Here is a 16,797-nt window from a genome sequence, read left to right on the forward strand (position 1 = left end):
TCAGTGATATTTCTGTCAATAAAAGAACAATCAATTTCTGGAACGATGCTACCACCCTGTGGTGAATACAGCACTCACCAATATAGACCTACTAATATTGGATTTATAGTACCTTGATATTGTACATTCACATAGAAATTTAAAAATCTTGATCCTTATTTAAAAAGGGACCGTACAATTTCATAAAACACATGATTAAAAAAGCCAGAATTAGCCAGGAGGCTAATTTTTTTTATCTGCAGTACCCTGGAAATAATGTTAAAATACATTTACAAGGGTCAGACACCTGACTCGGTACCAATACAAGAAACGACATGTTCACAACAAACTGCCAAAGGGAGCACATACAATACCCTCACAACACAATATAAGATACAAATTCAAACACTCACTATAGAATTAAGAAAGCTTAATGTTTATAATGCATTTTCTACCGTCCTCAGTTCGGAGGTAAGACACTGATTTGGTCTAAACACAGCAGGAGACAGTTGGACTGCACTCTGGCGCGGGTGACAGCAGCAGGTTCCTGTCACTTCACATAGTCACCACCAGAGGGCAACAAAACCCTGGGGAATTTACAGATTCGGTTGAATGATTATTTGTTAATTACTCTCTGTATGTTATTGTGCTTACATGTATTTTGCTGATGTGATTAGAATGATCAATATAAAATGAAAAATAAACATGGTAGCTATACATATTTTATCTTTTATTTCTATCTTAACAGTCTGAGTTGATAGTACAAAAATACATCAGATTTACTATTTTCTATATAATTGTGGCACAATTTCCGACTGCACGTAAAAGCAGCAGTAACAGACCGGAAGTGCACTTGATGACGTAGCAGGAACTGATCTGGGGTCTGTTTTTGACACGCCTACATGTCGAGTATGAGCAACTGTGGCAGTGGTCGTGATTGACACGAAAACTGATCCTGAGTCAGTAGGTAGCAACGCATCGCTGCGGGAACCAGGAAATTGAAGTTGTCACGACTACTACTATCACCAAAGTCTGGCGACGTTTACTCGAAGTTTCCATTTTGCCTGAGTTTTGTTAATTTCTGTAGGTAAAGATGGACAAGCTCCGCCGTGTACTCAGCGGCCAAGAGGACAACGAAGAGCGCGGTCTCACCGACCAGGTAGGCGGTGTGTGACAGCTACGCGATAAAGCGCTAATGCTAATGCTAACTTTCTGGGAGCGAGCACCAAATACTGACATTTCGTCATGCTTGTTTCACTTTCTTCTTGCAACACAAAATTCACCCTTTAAAATAATATGTCTAATTTAAATCTACGGTTGTTCTATGCATTTTTAAAAAAAATTATTGAAGCGTAGTTAACACGAGCTGTTATTATCAAATTAGTTAGCCGATCAGCTACTTTCGTGTTGCATTTGATCTCTCTCTCACGCGCGCACGCGCAAACTTTGTGTTCATCTCACATTAACAGCAACTGTTATATTGTGCAGCTGTTTAAAAAAAAAGTTCTACCTTATATGTTTGTGTATTTGCACTTTTTACATGCATTCAAATTAAGGACAAAATGAGGTAAGTTGGTCACGGGAACCTTCTTATAACTACTTGATCATGTGACGATATTTTCTATTTTCCATGTGCCTCCTGATCATCTAAAAGCTGTGTTTGCTACTTGTTAAATGTCTGTACCGTCAGTGTGCTGCCAAAGGTGTTGTGGTTATTTAAATTATTGTGTTGAAGCACGACTTTATCTGTGTTCTTAATGGATTTTCTGCGACCTGATTTAATCATCAGTAGGAAGTTTGCAGCTCTTTGTGATGCTCATTTCGCTGGTGTTGTGACATCCTCCCATTGTTTCGCCCAGGTCCTGGATGCCTCCTCTCTCAGCTACAGCACCAGGCTCAAATGGTTCGTCATATGCTTCGCCGGCGGCATCCTGTGCTCAATACTTGTGAGTTCCCTTTTTCACCTAAGAAGAAAAACACCGTCTGAATTCTTATGGATATCAGGACCTTTCAAACGAGGGTGTTTACGAGCAACATTCCGACTGTGTCATGTGGCGGGTTTGAGCTTTCCTAAAACAAAGCATTCCTATATCTTGTCCTTGCAGATTAAAGTCACATGCTTAATTTGTCCCTTAAATAAAGCGTGTCATGTCGTTCCACATGCCAGACTCGCTGATGCGTGCCATAATGCTGCCATATAGACTGAGACATAACCTCAGTCTGTAGGCAATGATGGGGAGTCTTTAGGAATGGCGGTGTAGAAAAAGTGAAGAAGAAACACAATGTCTTAGGGTGACACTGGCCAAATTGACTGAGTGAACCAGACAGACAAAATTCTAAAGGGGTGGAGGTTATATCATGTAGAGAAGGCTTTCAACCCATTTGTTTGACACAAGGGGGAGCTAGTGAACGTGAGCCTGTAGAAATCCCGGTTGGATTCATTTTTAAGTCATTATGTCAGCCTGAGGGGTTTCTGGGATTTGGGCTTTTAGCTTTGAAGTGAGTTGATAGATTGACTTCAACTGCATAACTTTGTTTTCTGTTACCAGGGTTCAGCTTTGCTTTTCCTGCCAAATGGAATCAAACTTTTCGCCGTCTTCTACACAATAGGAAATGTTGCAGCTCTTTCCAGGTAAAGCTCATCAGATCCAGATGGAATCATCAGAACTCTACTGCTTCAAGTTATTGTTCTCCCCAGACATGGTGGGGAAACAGGGAAACCTCATTGAACAACAATGCATCATTGTCATTAGTCCTGCTTCCTTTTGGACAATCAGAACCTCTGTGTTCTGCCCTGAAAATGGGAAAGTCCTTGTTTATAATTCCAAAATGGAAAAATGAAATTCTGCGTCGTGCTCGTTTGTATTGAGGAGCACCTCAACACCAATGATAAGTGGTTACCGTTCCTCACAGGAGGAAGGTCAAGTTTCTAAACATTTATCTAGTTTAGCTTTAGCTGCTGCTCCTGACCAGACGATACGTGGTCACCATGCATCCCACAGCCTTTTATGGCTGAGATTTCACATTTAGAATGTGCCTATGTTTGAAGGTCTTGAAGGCCAATAGACTTAAATGTTTCCGCTAATGCAAACACGTTATGATGTGAAACCATAAATTATTCTAGTATAATCGGGCAGCCGGTTTCATGAGGACCAAACGGATGTTGTGCTGTTAATTATTGTTTCTGATGGCTGTTATGTAATGTTGTAATAGGATTAGACACCAGAGGCCTTCTGTTTCGTTAGCTTTATATATTATTTAATCTGGACAAACCACGCCTATTTCCCATATGGAACAGTGTCCATTTCACGTATCAGGTGCTCAGAAGGTTTAAGAGGAGTCATCCGTTGCATTCACGCCCTTTAAATTAATTTATAATGCCAACCACCAATGTCATATTTGAGGACTTCTAAACGTATTTTCAGTTTTATACAAATCCCGGTTGTACATTCATATTGACAGCGCTATATTAAACATTTTCTCCAACTCTAAAAATGTAAATGTAATGAGACGGCGTCTCCACATGTAGTATTTAAAGGCATCTTCTCAGCAGAAGAGTTAGAGTAGGCATCGATCCCTCTCAGCGGACGGAGGCCGAGCCTGCGTCACAGGACTCGTCCTGCGTCTCATCCGGCAGCCGTGACGCCGCCTCTACCCGCTCAGCTTCGCTGACCTCGGATCTGCACGCCTCGTCAGTGGGGGAGGCCTTTGTCCTGTTACATTTACTGACGTCACTCATGCATCATCAGGGAGTCTCGGGCGCGTGGGGCTCACACGTTCGTAATCGTTACACCGGGTGCAAATATGGTGGCATCTTTCATTTTAACGTAGCTGTACAGACAGTTGTGTCCGTTTACCCGCTTCTGAGCTATTTCTTATCATTCTGGAATTTTTACCTTTATTGAAAGACAAAAAACATCTTTTGAATAATGATGACTAGCTATTTTATTGTTAACTGGGCTTTATGGAGAGCATTTCTAGGAAAATGTTTTGTCTGTCGGAAAACCTTGACAGAGAAATTCCAGGCAAGAGTCCAGGAAGTTCTCAAAAATATGAGGTTTTTAAAATGGCCGACATGGTTTATTAATCCCACTAGGGGATTGTTTTATCTGAATGAAGCTTTTAGAACGGCCGATAGAGCCCACATGCACATGCATTAAGGAAGAGGTAAAGGAAAGTGAAAAGGCTGCCCCAGAACGGTTCTTGTCCTTTTTGGTCTGCAACCGGGGGTTGAACCAAGAACCCTCTGCCTCTGAGCCCGGGCCCCTGCAGACTGAGCTATAAAAACAGGACGTTTAAAACACATGTTTCCCAGACACAACAGTGACAATTATGTGTGTTCACCTTCATTCCTGTCCTTTGCCAGCACCTGTTTCCTGATGGGACCACTCAGACAGCTGAAGCGCATGTTTGAACCCACGAGACTGATCGCCACAATCGTCATGCTGGTAAGTCCTTTTAGTGTCGGCTGGTTCCGTGGGTCATCATTTCTTTCTCTCCTAAGTTTGACTTTGACTCAAAACTGTTGGTATTCCAACAGCTCTGCCTCGTCTTAACACTCTGTGCTGTGTTTTGGGTGAGTAGAAGATGCAGAATTTGAAACTATTCCCATCCATTTTCACAGGTGTTGTGGCTCAAATGGGTTTTTTTCTTTCATTTTCAGTGGGGCAAAAAAGGCCTGGCTATCATCTTCTGTATTCTGCAGTTTTTGGCTATGACCTGGTAAGTGTGACTGGAATCCTTTCTCTTGGCATTTGTCCAACTGTCCTTATAGACTTCTGGCAGCTGCTGACCTGGCTTGTCTTTAATGTCCACGAGTTAAGGTAATTGTGCCGCTGAGGCCTTAAGCTGACTTGCAGATATAACTGCGAACAGATCCACGGGCAGTGTGCCAGCGCACCTTTAGCCCTGCCACAGCGGAAGGCTGCAAATGATCCCTCATTCCATTTAGTTTTTTGGTTTCTTTCTTAATCGCCTGATTCAGTTCCCTGACAGCGGTAATTGATTAGTAGGTCGTCAGGCAACACAGTTGCAGCCTGGATCACCGGAGGCCTACTTAGACCAGACAGGCTGGAATTTCCACCTGTTCTATTTGCACATGAAACAAATCTTCCTCAGCTCACCCCCAGCTTTGGCTGCAACCACCAGTGAACTGTGCAGTTAGAATACACACATCCCTGAATATGTACACACTCAAAGTTTATTGTACATATTAGTAGGCAAACTAATTCACAAGGTTGTTTTTTTTCCTAAAATTTGCAAAAATTCTCCTTTTTAATGGCTGCATAAAAGCTTTTATTAGTTATAAATAGCATTTTATGTCTAAATGTCCATTTTTAACGGAAGGTGACGCTTTAATCCTCATACTTGGCCTTCTGAATCCTTCAGAGTGGCTCCATAAATGGAACATAAGGAGTGGGTTTTGAAAGTTGTCAAATAAATCCCGTGAGTGATGAGTTTGGGCATGTCAGCACTTGAATGTTCAATAATTTGGACGTCTTTGCGCGGCGGGCTAACAATAGCTGAAGCGCACACAGAGACAGCGCAGCAGTAGGAGGAAGATAATGAACAAACATCAACCCATCACTTAACGGTCCTGTCAGAAGTGTCAACTGCATTTTTGCACCCTCGTGTAATCCAGACACTTCCGTCCTGCCTCCTCTTTCTCCGCCGCATCACCAAGGCAACCGCAAGTCACACATCTTAGGTTTATTTTTAACCAAACGGGGGCATCGCGCAGTCCCACGCAGGCACTCAGACGTCCGTATGAACGCGGATCCGTAAGATGTCGCTGCTGAACCGCGGAGGCAGATGGGGGCAAAGTCCCACAGGCAACATGACAGACTGTGGGAGGGGAATAATGGCACACACTTGCCTTTTTAGCATTTATGTTCCATTTACTGCAGTACAATAACGTGGAGGTCAAACAGATGGCGGCTGTACTCGCTCAGTATTCAGCTCCTCCACCAAATTCCTCACATATTTGGAACATTGTTCTGTGTGTTGGATCAGGGTTCATTTTTGTGTAGTCGCTTCCTGCTCGTGTTTTTTGTTTAACGCCCCGTTTAGGTTTCAGTCACAAGATTAAATCACTTAAATTTGCCTAATCCCCAAGGCCAGGGGAGATTTTACTCTGGGCCCTCTGCTCATGTCCTGGTTAAAGGTCGTTTGTGGTTTTACTCAAATTTATTGGTTTGTTATAGATGGAATGTTTTGCCAGTTTTTATATCGCTTGATTTGCAGTTTATATTAAAGAATAACTGGTCACCAGCTGATTTTTGGTGTGCTTTCTCTTTCAGGTACAGCATCTCTTACATTCCATTTGCCAGGTAAGATGACGTGATTGTGGTGAATCATTTGCCCGCCGATGTTAAAACCTTTGCTGTTTGGTCCGTAGGCCGTGTTACTCCACCGGAACACAGCTTAAATATCAGCTGCCAGAATGAATGATTCAAACAGTTGACTTCACCTATGCTCTGGAATGTCTTGTGTTTAAACGATACTGTGGTGGTAAGGTGATCCTCGTGGTGACCCTTCTGGGGAAAAACATGTTATTTACCTCCAAACACTCTTTGCCGTCACCATATGGCTGTAATCCCTGCTGAGTACCAGCGCTGTGTCAAACAAATGGCAGCTTATTGTTTCGCACCCCTCACGGCTGCCATTTGATATTTGCTTTATCCATATTATCCAAATTAAATAGTTCCTTCTGGAAACGATGAGCCTGCATTAAGCTCTTTAGGATCAAAGCACATGAAAGATTAAAATAAAGATCCGATAGGTCAGCAGTTGTTGTCCCCAACGTCTCGTCAACAGTGGAGGACGGCGTGCGTTAAAGGACGGAGCGGAAGGCCTCGAGTGAGCACATGACCTAAAATGAAAGAAAACACATCTCGTGCCTTCACCGAGCCAACCAGTGAGGTGTGACGTCTGCAGGATTACGTCTTGTTTGGTTTGACCCCCACCCGTCCAGCCCCCCCCCCCTCCCCAATTGTGTGTCATATATTAAGTTGACGCTTTCATCCGTTCGGACAGCTGAAAGACGTCCCATAGCCTCACGAGCTCCCCCATCCCCCAGCCTGGTTTCTGACAACGGTGCAAAGGGGAGACAAAGAGCCTTTCTCATACCGCTCTTTAAAAAAAAAACCCAACAAATTCCTTTGGTGAAATGCAAATTTGCCTTCACGTTTGAGAGAATTTACTCCGCGATCACGTTTTTAATAAACAATTTCCTGTCACCCTTAAGCTTCTTACTTTAATACGCTTGTCATGTTATCAGCTGGGATTGTTCCAGCCCCTTCTCTGTTTACCACACGCGGCTAAATAAGCGGAATGTTTTTATCTCGTCCCGTCACGTTTGACTCCCTTCTCTTCCCGTCCTTGCCGGTACCCACACAAACTGTGATACCTGGCAGGCCACAGCACCGCATGGTCAAGAGGCTTGATCCTCTAATGTATTTGGCTCAGTTACCTATTTATACCACCTACTGGCGGAGGAGGGCGTTTAAACCGGCTCCATGCACAACCCCCCGGGGGCTCTCATTTTAGAACACAAACTGGAGAAATCTGTCAGCATCCCACCTCCAGAGAGCACAGTCAAGCCAGGCGGCACCAGTTAGAGTAAAGGTTTATTTTCCATGCATCGGATGATGGATAAATCATCTGAAGGAGCCGTTGGTCTGCTGACCTCCCCTCCTCCACCACCTCAGACTGCTGTTGCCCCCCCCCCACCCCCACCCCATATCTCCGTTTAACCTTGACGGGTTTCGCACCTCCTCCAGTGAAAATTTAACTGAGGCTGCAGGCGAAGTCTGCATAGCAACACACTGAATGCCAGAGCAAGGAGCCCCATCCGTGGTAACCATAGCGACCGCGTATTGCATCATCCTTCAACAGTGAGAGCACCTGGAGACGGGAAGCCCCCATCGCTGACAGCACGCGCTGCTTCCTCGCCACAACACGCTCACTAATTCATGGCGAGCCGCGCCCAAATCACCCTCACAAAGGACGGGCGCCACTTTTGATTTTTTCCGCGTGACAGAGCTGCACCTCCCGTATCGTTGCCAAGCACCTCGTTGTTTTCTGCCTCTTTGTTTTGCTCTGTTTTCTGTGTTTTGTTCCGCTCATCTTTAAACACATTTGTCTTGTCTGTGCTTCTTACAGGGACGCTGTGATGAAATGTTTCACCACCTGTCTGAGTTAAGCTTCCTCCCTGCAGGGTTGGATTCCAAGACTGGTCCTAATATACATAACTGCAGCTCTGAGACAGTTTGCTCTGTAAATAATGCTGTGATCTGTCATGTTTCTATGTTTTTGGAGTTTGATCTGCGAGACATGAGTGCCTTTAAATCCTAATGTATCTAATTAATGTACTTTATTTTCAGATGATTTTATGCCATTGACATTTAGGGAACTTTGAATCTCTATGTGTGCATTCATATATAAAGTGAACGTTCCTTCACGTTACACACTCGTATGTACATCTTCATTATATTATGTATTGCCTGACAGACAATATAGAATATCACAACATCACTTCCAATATTTTACTGGCGAAAGAGATAGAAATTTAAATGTATGACTGCACCCCCCCCCCCCCCCCCCCCCATCAAATCCAATTAAAATTGCTCCACCTTTTTGTGATTTGATTTCCTGCCAGATGCAGCAATGATGCGTTTAGTTACGCCTTTCTGAGCACTGTGGTTTAAACATGACCTAATAACCTAGCTTGCACTGGGTCCTTACTTTTCCTCTCTCTTGGTCTCTACACACACACACACACATATATATATATATATATATTTATGTCTAGCATGTGGTTGTCATGACAACCCCCTCTGCAAGATTCATAACCTCAGCCTACCCCCATTGTGTTGCACGTGTTCACATTAGCCTGATGATGAGCTAGGTATTGTTTTAGAGTCCAATCTTCCTATTTAAGGCAAAGTAATTGTTTTTTTTTTTTATAAAGGTTCTTTTTTCTTAGTTGAGTTTAGGATTTGACATGTTTTACCAACTTTGATCTGCAAAATTTTTAGGTTTTCCGAGCACTGATTCAGGCCTTTTTTCCCTACTTAATTCTACTTTGGAAGGCTTTCTGCTCAAGAGCCTCCGATTTCAGCGGTTTCATTAGACACTTGTATGATGTGGAGGATTACTGTGGACAAAATCTCCCATCAGCGCCACGTGCTCAGCCATCTTGGTAGAGACCCGGCAAATCCTGGAACGGTTAATCTCGGGGGTAGGATAATTGGGACGAATGAAGGCAGCGCAGTTGTTTTTGTGATCAGTTTTGTTCGCCCCCTCTTGTTTAAAACCATTTGTCTCTATATAAAGTCACAAATAAGAGGGAGCAAGCGACCTATAAACCAGCCTGTGTGCCCTTCCCAACGTATTCATTTTTTAAACTAATATACTTGTTCAGCTGCCTAAAGAGAAGAACTTTCTTTATTTTCATGTGCCAAAGCAGCCTGTTAATATGTTCCATGACTGTAATTGCAAAATGCTTCCTCTGGCGATTTCGAATAAACTGTAGAAACAAGTATTGATTTTCTTTTACAGTCCAATCTAAAACTGCCTGACTGAAAGTGCATGACAAAAAGAGGCGAAATCAATATTCTCTGTATCCCCCGCATGGCTTAAACATGTCCTGTAGGCTTTTGAGGCTGGGGGACACGCGCACATCAGTGCGACGGAAAAGGTCAAAGCAGACTGACGCAACAATCATTTATTTCGGATGATTTTGTCCAGCATGTTTTGAATTGATCAAAATTGCTTCATGTGCACAGAGATCTGATGTGGGCTTGATTTTGGGGGGGGGAGAAAACACGAAATGACATCACTACGGCTGTATCGTGGCTTTGTTCCGTGCGTCTCCTGGCCACGCCTCCCTGTCTGCCGGCTCATAAGGCAGCCAGTGTGCGTCTTTGCGCGTATTAGTCTGCGAGGACAACAGGTGCACAGGCGGTGGTCTCTATCCACGTCGCTGTCCGATGATGCCCGCTTTGCGCAGGTCTTCCCTATTTGCACCTCGGGCATTTGCACGTTTTTATATCCTGATTACTTCCAGCCGACAAAATGCCTTTTCCTCCCATCAGCCTCCCCCAGCGAATCTCCTCTCCTGGCCGGGAGCTGTTCGGGAAAAAGAAAGCCAGCGGAGTGCCTCCTCAAAATGAGCTCACCAGCAAACCCAGCAGGGACAAAGTGGGATCCGACAAGGAGAAGCAGTCGGTTTCTTGGACCTCTGCGAATTTAAGGAATCTGGGGCGAAGAGCCCAACAAGAGGTGAGAAAAAGCCCAACTCAGGTGGTGGATGCCGCACATGACACCCAGAGAAAATGCTCCTGGCTGGCGGTGCCGAAAACTCAGGAATCCGGAGGCGTCAGGCGATCTAGCTCCATGGACTCTAGCAGACAGCTCAGCGGCAAAGAGGATGGCAAGAAGGGCATCCAGTTCACCCTCAGCCTCACGCCCGAAGCCATTCTCGTCCTCCAAAAGCGCAACCTCGAGAAGCAGATGATGGCGAGGCAGCAGAAGTGCTGCGCCTCGACGGACTTTCGGAACAGGCGAGTTTTTCCATCCAAGAAAGCGCACGGCGGCGCCAGAGGCGGCGCGCCGGGCACCAAAGCGGAGGGCGCGGAGCAGGACATCACGGCTATTGTCAAAATCTCTCTTTTGAACGACCAGCACAAGTACGACGACGTGGAGTACGAGGAGGAGGATGGCGACGTGGATGAGACTGTGGTGAGGAAATGTAAGGAGTGGCTCAAAGGGGTAGAAAACGCCGCCGCCTTGGGGAAAGTCGACAAACTTTCCTCGGTGCCGCAGCTGAAGGGCTGCTGACACCTGGTACTTGACCTTTGCTCGCAGCTGATGATGGACTCCTGTGCTCATGTACTGACGGCTTTACGCACGTCGGTTGTCTTCGGCGCAATCTCAGGCTTGTTTTCTGAATTATTTGGCATCGCAAATGTCGCCAAACTAGGAGGAAACCATCTAAAAGTAGATGTCTGGATCGTGCTGGAGTTAGAGGAATGCACCTTCAACGCACAGCAGGAAAAAAGCAACGCAGTGGATCCCGTTGCTCCGTGATTTCCACGCCTCTTCTCAGCGTTTTCTTATCAAGTTTTGAATTAAACACACCACAATTCCCGTCTTTTGCACGTGTTTTTGTTTTCAGCTGCGCGCTTGTTGATCAGCAGGCGCGTCCGCGTGAAGGAACGCGAATCTCCTCCTTTGTGTTGGAGAACAATAAGCTGCCGACAACAGGACGCCGGCTGCTGAAACCAAACTGGACCCTATGTTTCCTCTGAGAGGGCTGCGCCCTATAGGGTTTAACAGTATTTAATATTTACGAATTATTTGTACTGTCAAACGATTTTATTTCCTGTCGATGATTTTATGCCTTTTGAAGTAAAGCTTTAAAAAAAATCAGCAGGTTTCTTTGATCCTTTTAATTCTGACGCTGTCTACTGTGCCTCTTCCATAATTCTCTCACATCGTGGTGATTTGGATTCTTTTCTCCCACATTTTTGGCCAGTATTTTAAAGGTTCTTTGTTGCTGCTGTAGCTACTCTACCTGGGGCCACTTGGGCATTAGTGTAAGCTTCTTAGACGTCCCGTTAAGCAGGGTGTGCACAGGGCCCATACCATGAGTAAATCACCCCAATCTGCTTTATGGGTCTTTTATTGAATAACAGAAACGTGCAAAGCGTGAAGGTCAGCCACATATTATCACGTTTGAATGTTCAGGGGGAGAAAGTGTAAAGATGGAACTAAAACCCCTCTAGTTTTGTTATTACATAAAAGCACTAATGTAAACCTCACACACTAATAAAGCTGCAGGGTCACAACTTGAACAAAGTGTGAGTCTGTGTGTACAGTGTGAACTGCAGTGTTTGCAGTTACTTGGAAACCAGCATGTGTGTGTGTGCATGCGTGTGTGTGGTGTCACAGCTCAGGCTTCAGTTTCAGATAAACACTTTTTCTGTCAGAACATTGTTGGGAACAACCCAGTTGAGTGCACGACCCCCCCCGCTGAAGTGTGTGTACAGGCCAGTACGGTGTGTACCAAGACCCATTCAGCACCGCCCGGCTCCTCTCTGCTGGTTTCATCTGCGGCTCTGTTGCGTAATCGCTCCTCTTTTGTGCTATTTCACTTGGGCCTTCTGTTTGGGTCCGTCTCCATGCCGCCGTCTGTCCCCTCCGCCCGTCTGTCCTCGTCCTGGGGGCTGCAGGGACCAAATAGGCGTTCTGAATGAGCAGAAGCTGCAGAATCGGGCAGCTTGGTGACACGTGGAACCACCGTGACCCAGCATTTATAGTTTAGACTTTTTTCTTACTTTCGTTTGCCTCTTTTTAGCTCCGCCCATTCATCCTCTGCCAGGCTGCAGCTGCAGTCGCTACACCAAATTTCCTTTGAATCTACATTTTAAAGGTAAAATAATGAAGCAACATGAGCATCCAGTAAGGCTCCTCCGAGACACTTGGCAAAAAAGTGGTGGCAGGGAGCCACAGCAACATCACCGCGGTAACGGAACTGATAAATCCGCCTGTTTCCATCACCTTTTGTGAGAAGGGCAAAGCCGACACTTCCTGGACGGACTCAGCCTGTAAACTTTGCTAAGGGTCACTCAGCAGTAGCCTGTTAAATCCAAGGCCTTTTCCAGGACATCTCCGGATTCCTGGAAAAGGCCTTGCTGGTTTCAGGGAAATTACCTTTATTATTGCATTGTGGCACAAATTCTTTTCCTTCCCTCTTTTTTAGCTCATTTTCAACTATTTAAATGTGTTTGGGTCCACAGAGTCGTGCAAAGACAAAAATGAAACTTCCTTTTGTGACATCTGTCGAGGATAAACCATCACAAGGATTCCAGGAGGATGTTGTTGCTCACTGAAAACCGCAGTGGCAGAATAGACTCCTACAAAATAATGTCCTCGAATGCAGGACACGGCGAGGGCTTTGGAGGAGAGGAAGTGGCGCTCTGGTGTTTCCGTGGTTTCCGGGCTTCTGTGTGGGACGCTGCTCCTGGGAAATGAGAGGCTAAAAAGGATTAGCAAAGACGTGTCTTCTTTCTGTCTTTTAATCTTCAGAAAAGCTCACTCCCACTCAAAAGGAAATTCTGTGTATTTGCTGTTGCAAAAGGATGAACACCTACACAAGAGCCGGACCAAACGAGTGGAGTCCTGGTCTCAGCCCCAGCAGGAGGAGTGGGATCCATTTATGCGTTTGAAATACAAGCAGGCACTGAAATCAACAAACACACTGGGTCCTTTGCACCACGCGATGTTTTTCTCTGTGTTTTAACCTTTTAGTGAGTTGGTGACTCCCCACAACAGTGCGAACTGTTTTTCGTCGTCCTGTAGCGCCATCTACAGTCAAACACCAACCATGCGCCTCACTTTCCGGGTCATTCTGCCCCCTCATAAATTTACTCCCACAGACACGAGACAGCAGCCAAATTAATACCATCAAATTTTTTATTTCTTACTCTAAATAGCCGACAGAATAATAGAGAAAATGTGAGAAAAATCTAACCTCCACTGTTCTTTATTTTCCTTTGGCTCCTTTTGCTTAATTTAATCAAATTCATACATAAAATTCAAGACTTAAATATTAAGAGGATCCAATCTTTTGAAAGTATGAAATCTTTAACAACACTAAGGTTGTTGTTGTTGTTGTTGTTGTTGTTGATCAGACGGTGCAGTTACACGTTTGCCCTCACGGGGGCAGCATTACACGTCGATCGCTGTTGCTGCGATGCTCCACGTCCTTTACTTGAGTTGTTCTTTTTTTTTTTTTACTATAACAGTTTGTTGTAGGGACACCAGATTTTCCCACAGAGCACTGTTTGTTTATCACCACAGTAACTGTCTGGGCTCAAATACACACATATGCATATCAAAGCTGCCGAGTTTAAAAGTTCACACCTTTGACTTTTCCTCTTTGACTCTTCAGTGACATGCATATCATTAACGGCGAGCGCATTTAGGAAGGACTTTAGGAAGACAAGATGCCGAAATCATCCCAATAATTAATCAGGATACATAACTTTGAAGTGCAATCAGCAATAATTAGGGTTTTATTGTGTATAAATATGTCCATATATTGAGTAAAGATACATAAGTTTTGGTCAATTTTTGGATTTTTTGATCGGAGACACCGTTCCAACATAGTAGCATTCCTTTATATTTGAACCATTATTTGGTGGTGATTTGCCAGTTTAAGAATGATAATTCAAGATAAAACAAAGTAAAACGGTAATCTAAGCATGGAACATTTGCACCGGCGTAGTTCCTCACACTGAGGCCGTTAACAATGCTCCTTGGGTACCGGCAGGGTTTCACAGCTTTACTTTGAAAATATTCATTTCCTCTGTTTTGTTGTCGGCGGCCTGAGCTGTTGTGGTTGACTTTGATTTTGACTGTCTCATCTCTCTCCAGGTGTGAAAAGAGCCATAAGTCTCAGAGCTGCCTGTCTGTGTGTGTGTGTGGGGGGGGGGAGCCAACGTGACGGAGATCCTGTCTTATCTTCGCCTCCTGTAAAAGCTCAGCTTCTTCAGGAGGGTGTAATTGCCCCCTTCTAATGACTTGCACTTGGTGGGTGGGGTAGGGGCCAGAGAGAGCACAATAAAGAACTTTAGAGACCTTGTAGTGGAAATCCTTTCCTTTAAATAGCTAAGCAAATGAAAACTACCCGTTGTTTCCTCAGTTAAGACAGAGAGGCTCCGTCAGACATTGAGGTGAGGCAGCACCAAAGCAGGCAAAGCCAAGAACACCTGCTGGGGCCTAATTGGTCCTTGCAGCAGTTAATGGCTTCCTGTGGCTGCGTGTTTACTTCTCATTTGTTCTGTATGCACTGTTTCCCAGCCTCTGAGACGAGGTTGGCCGGCTTTAACTCTGTCTTCCCACAGCTTTCTGTCTCTTTCTGTCTGAGCTCTTCCTTTCGGCTACACAAAAGGTGTTTTGCAACTTCTGCCTGGTTCTGTGGTGTTTTAGCGTCGCTGCACAGGGCTGCCGCTCCAGATGTCCCACGTGGAAAATAAAAACTCCATCCCGACCCAGGACCCCTAATGCATCGTTTCAAAGATGGAAACTCTCAACAGGACACAAAGATTCCTGTTCCCAATGGAATCTGCTCTGTAACCCTTGGGAAGAAAAGGAGTTGGTTTCAGCTCTCTGATCCAGTTTTAGATGGCCTGAGGTCTCTTCTTTACTGTCTCCCTTCTAAATCTGTTCAAAATATCATATTTATTATCACACAAATAAATGTTCCAGCTGGTGAACTATTCTACCAAACAGGAATGATTTTTTTATGTTAATTACAGAAGCTTTAAAAACCCTTTGCTGCTGTATGTCCTGAGAATCTGTGTTTTGGGGGGAGGGGGGGGGCAGTAGAGGCCTCTAGATGTTTGAGCTGCCCTCCAGAGCAAACACAGGCTCCCCTGGAAGCATGTTTTGCGCTACCCATCCTGGAGCTCACGTAGAAGTGAGACGAACAAACACGATGTGACCCTGCTCTGGTGACCCCCCACCCCCCCCCAGACAGCGATGCCTTCCCCAAAAGAGATTTGGCCTGATCCGGCCGATAGCGTCACTCCGTATAACATATGCTGGGATTAGCGCATTAGCTCGGAGGCTTCAGGAGGTTGTGAAAGTGAACCGACCATGTTCTCGTGTGAATTCTCGCCGCATTCCTCACATCCATCAGAAATACTTCTCTAAAAAGCAATTAGTGCTGAAGTCCTCGCTTAAAAGTTCTGCCATCTGCCCGTTTGACCTGCTTCGGTTTTACTACTATATTTATTATTAGCTGCGGTTATCATGAGACAGGTAATTTGCTGTCTCCGTGACCACCTCGCCAGGGTCTCCTCAACACGTTGAATTTCACACGTGCACATCACAAGCGTGCAAAATGTGCCGGCTCGGACGTGTCCAACGCTACAAATCTACGTCGCATAGAACCTCTCAAGAATGTTCTCGTAGTGTAAGTCCACCTGTGCAGAGGGTTGTATAGATCTGTTACCTGCTGCACTGTCCTGTCAGCAAACGCTGCCTTGCTCAAGAGCCCTCTCGGGGGGCAGTTTGCACCCAGCAGACAAAGCGTGTTCTCACCCGAGTGTGCGGTGTTGTTGAGCGTGAGCTGCTTCGCTGATGTGTAGTAGCAGCATATTATGAAAAAGAGCCTGAGCAGAGAGCGTCAGCGATGACGTCGTTGCTGTCAAGCTGTTGAGGAGTTATTAGAGGGGTTAGAGAGCACGTCTGCAGGAATCCAGACAGAACAGAACAAACTAGCGACGCCTGGACGGCCCAAAAGAGCTGTAGGGAATCAAACTAGCGACGCCTGGACGGCCCAAAAGAGCTGTAGGGAATCAAACTAGCGACGCCTGGACGGCCCAAAAGAGCTGTAGGGAATCAAACTAGCGACGCCTGGACGGCCCAAAAGAGCTGTAGGGAATCAAACTAGCGTTGCTTTAATGCTGGAAGACACCCAAATGTTCTCAAACGTAATGGTTTTAGAAATGGAACGCAAGTTTCCCACAAAGAAATTCATCTTAACACACCTGGGACACCAACAGCCTGCTGATCACACACACACACACACACACACACACACACGCACACACACACACACACACACACAAACAATAAAGCCAAAAAGTAACAAAAGTGTAATCAATTCAAAATAAGCTGCAACGTTCAAGCAGCTGAAACATTTTAATTCTTCCAGAAATTTAAGTTGTTTATTTTTTTTTGCAAGTTTTTAATTTGGATAAAATGCATTCTGTTCAGATGGGAAGAGCAGTTTAAGGAGAACCT

The 16,797-nt window shown here is 45.0% G+C and overlaps 2 protein-coding genes and 2 long non-coding RNA genes across 5 annotated transcripts; 3 read left to right on the forward strand and 1 right to left on the reverse strand.

Moving 5' to 3' along the window:
* Positions 1-891: 891 nt before the first annotated feature.
* sft2d1 (SFT2 domain containing 1) lies at positions 892-8,729 on the forward strand. Its single transcript, XM_003964103.3, has 8 exons — positions 892-1,138; positions 1,839-1,925; positions 2,529-2,611; positions 4,346-4,427; positions 4,520-4,555; positions 4,643-4,701; positions 6,279-6,308; positions 8,143-8,729. Exons 1-8 carry the CDS (start codon positions 1,073-1,075, stop codon positions 8,180-8,182), a joined length of 483 nt encoding a protein of 160 aa, XP_003964152.1. The 5' UTR covers positions 892-1,072; the 3' UTR covers positions 8,183-8,729.
* On the forward strand, positions 6,315-7,114 carry LOC115249558 (uncharacterized). The gene is made up of 2 exons (XR_003888235.1): positions 6,315-6,489; positions 6,796-7,114. It is a non-coding gene; the product is annotated as an uncharacterized lncRNA (long non-coding RNA).
* A 1,053-nt stretch (positions 8,730-9,782) lies between the features above and the next one.
* Positions 9,783-11,410, forward strand: prr18 (proline rich 18). Its single transcript, XM_003964210.3, has 2 exons — positions 9,783-9,991; positions 10,077-11,410. The coding sequence occupies exons 1-2, from the start codon at positions 9,972-9,974 to the stop codon at positions 10,819-10,821; spliced, it is 765 nt and encodes a 254-aa protein (XP_003964259.3). The 5' UTR covers positions 9,783-9,971; the 3' UTR covers positions 10,822-11,410.
* Positions 11,411-11,674: 264 nt separating this feature from the next.
* Positions 11,675-13,264, reverse strand: LOC115249557 (uncharacterized). Of its 2 annotated transcripts, none has more exons than XR_003888233.1 (3): positions 13,137-13,264; positions 12,321-13,021; positions 11,675-12,209 (listed from the first exon to the last, which is right to left on the reverse strand). It is a non-coding gene; the product is annotated as an uncharacterized lncRNA (long non-coding RNA). The 2 variants fall into 2 exon arrangements; XR_003888234.1 differs by having other exon boundaries at positions 12,321-13,006; positions 13,137-13,257.
* Positions 13,265-16,797: the final 3,533 nt, after the last annotated feature.

Source organism: Takifugu rubripes, chromosome 4 (assembly GCF_901000725.2).
Source record: "Takifugu rubripes chromosome 4, fTakRub1.2, whole genome shotgun sequence".
Lineage (NCBI taxonomy): Eukaryota > Metazoa > Chordata > Actinopteri > Tetraodontiformes > Tetraodontidae > Takifugu > Takifugu rubripes.

Bases quoted from the DNA above. Each gene is read 5' to 3' on its own strand.
- sft2d1 (XM_003964103.3), top strand. From the start codon at position 1,073: ATGGACAAGCTCCGCCGTGTACTCAGCGGCCAAGAGGACAACGAAGAG. The intron at 1,926-2,528 runs GTGAGTTCCCTT...TTCTGTTACCAG, and splicing joins GCATCCTGTGCTCAATACTT to GGTTCAGCTTTGCTTTTCCT. The intron at 2,612-4,345 runs GTAAAGCTCATC...GTCCTTTGCCAG, and splicing joins AATGTTGCAGCTCTTTCCAG to CACCTGTTTCCTGATGGGAC.
- prr18 (XM_003964210.3), top strand. From the start codon at position 9,972: ATGATGCCCGCTTTGCGCAG. The intron at 9,992-10,076 runs GTCTTCCCTATT...TCCTCCCATCAG, and splicing joins ATGATGCCCGCTTTGCGCAG to CCTCCCCCAGCGAATCTCCT.